General features: G+C 35.8%; 1 protein-coding gene across 1 annotated transcript; it reads left to right on the top strand.

Moving 5' to 3' along the window:
- The first annotated feature begins 4,437 nt into the window (after positions 1-4,437).
- On the top strand, positions 4,438-8,341 carry rhoh (ras homolog family member H). The gene is made up of 2 exons (XM_044115328.1): positions 4,438-4,696; positions 5,581-8,341. Exon 2 carries the CDS (start codon positions 5,982-5,984, stop codon positions 6,567-6,569), a length of 588 nt encoding a protein of 195 aa, XP_043971263.1. The 5' UTR covers positions 4,438-4,696; positions 5,581-5,981; the 3' UTR covers positions 6,570-8,341.
- Positions 8,342-8,883: the final 542 nt, after the last annotated feature.

The following is an 8,883-nucleotide window of genomic DNA, read 5'->3' as shown; positions in this document are numbered from 1 at the left end:
CATGTACTTGTATGTGTTTTCATTTCTGGATGTGTTTGATTGTAGTCTTCTTTCAGAGGGTTTCTGTTAAACAACAGGGCCTTCCACAACCCTTGTAAAGATTCATAATCTTTTACTGCAGTTCGTTACACAAAGAAGTTCACGAAAAATTTAGCCTTTAAAAATCTCTTTTTTTTCCCAGTAAAATCATTAGTCCCATAACTTTTGATGGTACTACCAAATCACTTAAACTACATGTAGTAAATTACTTATTATTTATAAGTATAATGTGACAGACCCTCTATCCAAGCTGCTCTTTGTCTTTCCTATTTCTTAAAATAGGAAAGACAAGGAAACATGCAATAGTGAAATTCCACTGAACATCAAATGAAAATCAAACTTTTTCTTTTATCTTTATTCACTTAGGCTTAAAAAAATCAAGGCAAGAAATAATCCTTTTTTTACAAATGTACCCATGCATGGGTACATTTTGTTATTGGCACTCCAAACAAAAGATTATATATATAAATATATAATAACAAAGCCAATTTGTCTTTTCCTCTAAATGCAAAAGTACAGTAGTCTCTCACTCTAAAAGTAGATTAAAAAAATTATCTCTATCTTAGTTTTGCTTCCAATGGCATGAATATCACATGTTAAAAGTTTACAAAACAAAAACCATGCCACTACTATTGGCGCCCCTAATTATTCTACTTACAATACATGCTTTTCAGTTTCCCTGGATTAAAAATATCAGGTGAAATGGAGTCCCGTTTCTCTTAACTACCTTTTAAAATGGGGAAGACAAGAGAAGATGTCAGTGGAGTTGGAATAAAAAAGGCTACTATTAAACAGTTACTTGTTACAAAGTTACAGCAAAAGTTACAATTTCTAAAGGTCGTGACAAGCAACAATCTTGGCACAATAGTATGTGCCAAGATACACTGTAATCTTGCCACCATGCAACATATTAAGTCCAAAATTAACATACCTCCACAAGCTCACAGTTTAAAATCTTCAGCAAAAAAGTGTCATTATGGGGTCACCAAGTAACTTTATATGTTTTTTTTATCTTTGACTTGACTTAATACAAACCTTTCAATTTGCAAAGTACATTATGGAAGCTCTACATTGAGGTACATAATTTAAAATGTGAGAGAGCAAAATTGGGGATAGCAAAGACTCATCGCCTCATTTAGGAATTCAGCACATTAGAAAAACATTGGCTTCATTGTTTCATTTTAATGTCATACCAACATTTCTAAAAGAAATGTGTGAAAGGACTTTCACAAGTTGTGTGCCACAAGAGCATTATAGCGACTACTGCATGAACTCAGAGAAAAATGGCACTTTCTTGGGATTTTAACTTGTACGTGTAATTTTCGCTGATACTTTTCATACACACTAAGTAAAAGTGTTAATTAACTTTAGGACTTGATATGCGGTCTTTAATACAAATACAGCACTCTGTGAAATACCTCTATAATCCAGTAGATGACAGTAATTCACCTTTGCAAAAACAACACAGTAAAGCAACAAATTCAGCAATTTTGTAGATCAGTTTTCTTTTACTTCAATGACAATTTCACAGTCTAATTGTGAAATTGTCTAATTGTGCTACAACTTGTCTCCCACTTTGAAACATGTAACTGAGACGAACAATATTAAAGAGAGGACAAACGGCACCCGGAAATGCATTTTCAGTCCTATTTCGATTGTTTTCTGGACCTTTTACACATAGTGCAGCTACTTAGATGCACCAAGTCTGTCTTACTAGAACAACAAACTATTTATTATGCAGCATTAAAGGATTGGATACCATTTATATAATTTGACATGACAGGGCTGGTCCCCACCAATTGTTTACAGCTTCCTCCACTGTCAAAATTTAACAGACCCAGTTTGACCACTGACACTCAGATGGAAACACAGAAGTGGCCTGAAATCAGTAACTCAAACATCTATTTTTCTCCACTCACTTTTTCCTCTAGTAAATCAGATGTTTTTAATGGAGACTTCCTAACACCTGTAAAGTGTGACTAATTGAAGATACCCATCTAAAATGCAAAATAAGGTGGTTTTATTGTAGACTCAAGACCTCAAGTTTCTCTTATTTATTTTATGATTGTATGCTGGAATAATTATAACATTTAATTGGAGTTTTAGTCACAACACATTAAATTTCAGAGAAACAGAAGGAATGCTGTTCCTTTCAAAACTAGGTGTTTATGAAAATCGTTTTTATTCCTGCTTATTTAGTCAGTTCTTGTCCTTATTTATTCTTCAGAGGTGCACAGAAAGTTTGATGTTTTTGTCCACATGTCTTGGATTAGATTTAATTTTAGGAATTAATATATCCACTTATCAAATGTTATAATATTTACGCAACAGAATTTAGGAAAACCTGGAAAAAATGTACTACCAAACTCCCAAATTGTCTGAATTAATAATTTACCTAAAGAACATGGGAGAAGTTCAGATTTCCTTTCAAATATTTATTTTGAGTTAATTCTTACAAAATTACTGTTGCGATTTTAAAAGCATTTAATTTTTTTCAACTTAGTGCCTTTAAATAGCAACTAGTATTGCTATTAGTAGTTTGTCTGGTCACTGAGAACATCAATAAATATTTTTAAAACATGTATTGCTCTAGTACCTATCATGTTTTTCAAGTATTTCACCATTACAACAGATATTGTATTTGCAAACAGCTCTGTAGCTGGAATTGACTTTTTCAGTTTGTTTTGTTGCATCAAAAAAAGTGAAAAAAATAAATAAATAAATAAATCAGTTTGACTGCACAGAAAAAGGCAGTTCAATTAACTAGTTAGTCTCAGAAAATTTTATCTGTAAGTTTTTATTTAAAAACACCAACAGGACAGTTTGTGCTTTCTTCTTGGGAAAGTGAAAGGTTTCATACCAGCGCAGGGTCAGAATTCAATATGGCTGCCAGCTTAGCGACAGCTGCAGTAAAAACAGGAGATTTCCTTGAAGTTGTGATGATTTGTCTTCAATCTTTTTTAGACACAAAATTATGCAACCATCTTCAGGAAACATGTTGCTACTGGGTCTGAAAGTGAAGCATGTCAGACACAAACACATTGTATTGCTATTAGTTCGTCTGGTCACTGAGAACATCAATTAACAAATCTTTCTGCTCTGGGTTAGAAGTCAGTTCCAGTTTAAGGTGCCAATCATGGAGATAAATGTAGCACAGTTGGTTGTTTTGGGCTCACTGTAATCTGCTTCACTTCATACTGGAAGTGATTAGTAGCTTTACAACACAGCATATTTGTCCTTATTTATCTTGTAAATACTACCAAAATTTCTTTTGAGTACAACTAAAGGCTACTCACGTACCAACAGCAGCGCTTGCACCACAGTTTAAGAACCATTGATCTCAACTAATGGATGAATATGAATGAATGGCCTGTTTTTTGTTTTTTTTAGAAAACTTGGAAAGCCCTTATTTGTAGAGAAATTTCTAAAATAACCTTTCAAATTTGCTGGAGAGAAACTCAGTCCTGGTTTGACCTGATGTCATGGTTAAGCCCAAAATTACTCATGCCCTTGTCTGTTATACTTTAATACTTTCAACCAAGAAGCTTATATCTGAAAGCAAAGTAAGTGGATGCCTCTCAGAGTATGATAAAATAAAATTTAAATCAAGTTTGAACCTATATATCTGTTTTATTTACATTTTAGTGAAATAAACATGCCAAAAGTTATTGAAACTTTTCTCAATAATCAATGAAAAAATCATTATTGGCATTACAGCAATTCAAACCTTATTATTGGCAGGAGATATTTTGGATGTTTTTATTGATATTTCTATTATTTATCTTTGGCTGTTAGTCAGAAGAAACATGCTGGTGTTAAAAGATGACTTTAAACAAAAATTTGATCTGCCAGTTGTATGAATAATTTCCGTCTTATCCATATGTAGTCCTTTACAAACTTAACTCATGGCAAGAAAACTCTAAAAATGCCCTTTTTTAAGCTCTTGCAAATATAATAATGCAGCAATAAATTCAGATTTTACTGTATTTCTACATTGATCTCTGTTCAGACAAACAGTCAGTGGCGATCTATCAGCTCAAAAAATGCAGGATGTCGAACAAAAAATAAACTCCTGAAAATAAAGGATAAGGAATCAGTTTTACTTATGTTTGAGGGTTTGAGGGTTTTTGGCAACATGTGGACAAAAAGATAATTTCATATGAGATATTTATAAAAATATTAGCTCAGCTAGTCAGTGGTGGGATGTTTGCTTCACTTGCACTGCTGTTTTTGTGTCTAAACATCTTAGTGTGCGCCAGCTGTCAGAAGCACACCCAAAAAGATCCAAACTGTGAAGAGAGATTAAAAAAGCAGCCGTATTGTATGAAGCACAGCTGCCGTGGGGGAGGCGAGCAGCAGATCTGTCACACCTCCACACTCCAACAAGCGGATGTGTTTTACTTTGCCTTTTCTCGCACTTTCTGACTTCCCTCCTCTACCTATGACCGATTGTCTTTCAGCGGCTGCTTCTGTATTTTACATCTGTGATTATAATTATCTGCCACTTTTCTTTCCTGTGTTGCTGTGAGGTTCAACTTGTTGTAGCTCAGTTATAACAGATACTTTTGTTGGAGTTTAAAGTCGGTCTTTTCAACACGGTGACGTCTCACAGGCAGCAGCCGACATCCGCCCGTTAAAGATTGGGGTGGCTGACAAGGTAGGCCCAAACATCCACTTTTCTTTTGTTGCCTTTTTTTGTTTACTGTCTTTTAAATTTGGTCTCAGTGGAACAATAAGTTCTTGATACCTTTATGGCAACAGGTTTGATGTGTTTTTTTTAATCTGACAATGAAACTTGTTTCGGTTTGTTGATCTAACTGAAAAAAGTAAAGGATTTTATACTAAAAAGGTAAATTGTTTGTTCTAATTCTAATCTTATCAAAGGTTCTCAAATATGAGATCACTGAGCTGAAATGTGGAAAATCCACTGATTAATTTGTCCCATCTGCGCGATGGCAAATCTTTCCATCTCGATGACATGGACGGTGGTTTTGAGGTTGTTTTTTTTTCTGCTTCACAAAAGTGCACCAATATGGTAAAATCATCTCAGAAATGGTAAGCGATCAGAAGAAATGTACATTTCTGAAATACCATAAATGATCAACCTGTAGGCCAATAATTTCTGTCCCTGGGTTAGAGTGCCACAGCCTGATATGTGGCGTAGACAGCAGAATGAACAATGGGAGGTTTTTGTGCAAAAGAGATACAACAAAATAGGTGCAGACAGTGAAACATGTGAGCTTGATGATGAGGTTCAGAAGATAAGCACCTGTGTACGTTTTCGAGTTCAAACTGTGGATTCTGGGTCACACCCAAGCAAAAATTCTTTACTTCCGTATAAAAATCCCTTATGTTGTCACAGATTATCTAATTTGGAAGAAGTGCTGCTCACATATTCATGGTAAATTGTGTGTTTTCAAATGTTTTTACGTAACGAGAAACTCAAAAAACCATCAAGCGGTCACTAAAACATTCAACTTTCTAGCTATTGTGAATGTCTTGCAATTCTTCATGTTTCTAACATGTCTTTCCTGTTCCCAGAAAACTGTCCCAATTCATTGATATACATCAGGACCGGCATATTGATGGTCAATGAGAGGACCGAAGAGACTGACCATGCTGCTGCTGAGAGCAAGAGGAAGGAAGTGAGATGAGCCAAGATGGCCTAAAGAACCAAGAGGTTGCGTAAATCATCCGCTGGAGAGGTGTGGGCTGCATGCGAGACCTTTGAGACAACATTGATCAGTTCAGTTCACTGAGAGGAACTCTACTTGTTTCATCAGTGAATGTCTGAGCATAGCCTGTGATGAAAACTGCCAGCAGCGTACAAAACCAAAGCACACGCTCGAGGACCTTACATCCTGCTAACCTGACAGAAAAACCTTGACTTTTTCTTTGAAGAACCCAAGACAACCTGAGAGGTTTGTTAATCAGCGGCAACCATGAACGGCCTGACTGAACTGTCCGTGAAGTGTGTTCTGGTTGGGGACTGCGCGGTTGGCAAGACGGCTCTACTGGTCCGCTTCACCTCCGAGACTTTCCCAGATTCGTACAAGCCCACCGTGTTTGAAAACACGGGTGTTGAGGTGTACATGGACGGGGTCCAGATCAGCCTCGGACTGTGGGACACGGCGGGCAACGACAACTTCAAGCAGATCCGGCCGAGATCGTACCAGCAGGCCGATGTCGTCCTTATGTGCTACTCAGTGGCCAACCCCAACTCCCTGGCCAGCATCCAGCGCAAGTGGATCGCCGAGGTCCGAGAGAACCTGCCCAGGGTGCCAGTGCTGGTGGTAGCCACTCAGACGGACCTGAGGGAGGTGGGAGTTCATCGGGGCAGCTGTATCTCGCCGGCGGAGGGGAAACGTGTGGCCCATGAGGTGCACGCCAAGGGCTACCTGGAATGCTCTTCCTTGAGTAACCGCGGCGTACAGCAGGTGTTTGAGTACGCTGTGAGGACAGTTTTTAACAAGCACAAGAAACGGGAAAGGCGACGCATGTTCAGCATGAACCAGTGCAAAGTGTTTTGACCTTTGACTTTGATCTTGTTGCCGTTTTTTTTTTTTTTTTTTTTTCAGATATGCTGTTCAAACTCAGTCAGCCATGACGAGATGTAAGGACCCAAACATGACTTTCTGACATACTAGGCTGTACTTCACTAATACCCCCCACACCCAAATATCAAACATATTTAAACTGAGAACACTGAAAAAAATTTTTACGTCACTGACCGAGAAACCAGCATGTGGGGTGGACACTGTTCTGCAGGGATCAAGTCATAAATGTTTGTTCTTGCAGTATGTTAAACAGAACATTGTTTTTTGTATTTAAGGAGAAAATGTTGTTTTTGTCTCAGTCTAGGATTTACTTTAGCAAGTGATCTTTTTTTATTGAAATTTTAAAGAAATATGCTTCTCTACTACCACAAATACATTAATGCAGCATTTTTTGGATATGGTTTCCTGAAGCCGGAACAATGTCATTCCAGATATTTCTAAATCAGGTTTACTGAAATTCAAGGTCCCATTACTTTGTGATTGTGTGAGCTTTGTTCAGTCAGAAATAATTTAAAATGTTGGAAGTAGATTTTAGCTAAGAAAGCAAAATGAACCTTTTTGGGAGTACGTTTTATAATTTTATTTCTAGAGAAATGTTTTGTTCAGGTGTCCTAAAAATAAAATGTTTTTCATAGATACACCAAAAATTAATCAGATTTTTGGCAGACTCAGGTTTAAAGTAATATTTTGTTTTTTCGAACATGTTACGTCTGAATCGAAGCAATTACATCGTTTTGAAGTGGCCTAGTCAGAGTTCTGATTTATCCTCAGAATCTGAGGGGGAGCTAAAGATTAGGGTGATGGCAAAGAGGCCCAACGACCTCAGAGATCAGGAGCTTAAAACTAGAGATAATTCATCAAAATACCAGAGGAGACATGCAAAGAGCTGGTTAGCAATTATAAAAAGGATATTACTGCTTAATAAAAGTAGTTTAAAAAAAAAGTAATATCTATAATTTACAGCACACCATTTTTAAATAAAATATTAAAACTGGTGAACAATTTTTTGTATTTATACTCCTTTTCCATGATTTTGTTATCTTTTGAGAAATGTCCGTCTCATTTCCGATCATTGACAAACTTCTCTGTTGAAGGAAAATAATGTTAAATCTAACCATGGCAGAGGTGCTAATATTTTTGAGCTGTAAATCAAAAATATTATGTTTTAAAAAACAATAATTTTATGTACTTCTGAACCAGCTAAAGAATAAAGGGGGAAAAAAGTGTTTCTTTTTAGAAATATTTATCTATTCAGTTATTTTTGAAAATGACATGAAAAACCACAAGCATAAGATTTGTGATATATTTAATTTTCTTTCTACTGTTCAAAATTCTTCCTGTCTTCATGAAACAAGTGACAAGCGAAAACTTGTCACTAAGATTTGAGTAAATGCCTGAACTGATGTTCCTGCTATACATTGCAATAATTCCAATGCACAAGAATGAAAAGAAAATAATTTGTGGGTTTTCTGTGAAGTCTCTGTGTCTTGCTTGGTTTTGTTGGATGTTCTTGGATTGAATTTCAACATGTAGGAACCAAACACTGTAAGATGTTAAATTCAAATCCTTATTGTAAACACTTGGTTCAGTATTTTCTTGCACCAACATTTTTTATGATATGAATTTATTTGTGGTGCAAGTCTTTAACATATGAATATAACATGCATTGTGGGATTTTAAGTGGTTTTATCATCTTTAAATAAAACTTGTGTTGTTCTGAATTAGGGCTACAAATATGTTTTATGTGTCTGGCCTGTCCGGCTGTTAAATAGAAAATCCTATCCTGTATTTACTTGCTTTTTAAAAAAACCCTCTCCCAATAAAAGTAATAATAGTTCAGTGAAACATTACAAAAAAGGAGGATTGAAACATGTTGCTAACATTATATTTTCTCATATGTCCAGATAGTTAGCAGCTCAGCTGTAAAGAAATGAAACTATTGCTCTTTTTTCTCCGTATCTTAAAATATTCATGCAATCATAAACATGATTAAACTGTATCTCAGCATTAATGTTTAAGACATTTTCATTTGCTTAAACACACGTAAAGTCAGGAGAAGTCAAGCAGGGAGATTTAGTTTAGAGATAAGCTTTATCTTTTTAGGTTTAGCTATGCAGCTCAAATCAAGTACTGGTTGTCCTCCAGTTATCATGTATGTTCAGGTATGTTACGTGTAAAAATGCATGCAAATGTTGCTATTTAAAATTTAAGAAAGTTAATTACTACCAAAAGTGTCGTTTTCAGAACAAAACACACTCATAAAAAATGAAGTCAACCAGGAAAAAGG

The sequence above is a fragment of the Gambusia affinis genome, linkage group LG04 (assembly GCF_019740435.1).
Source record: "Gambusia affinis linkage group LG04, SWU_Gaff_1.0, whole genome shotgun sequence".
NCBI lineage: Eukaryota > Metazoa > Chordata > Actinopteri > Cyprinodontiformes > Poeciliidae > Gambusia > Gambusia affinis.
This window is presented reverse-complemented; position numbering and strand designations above follow the sequence as displayed.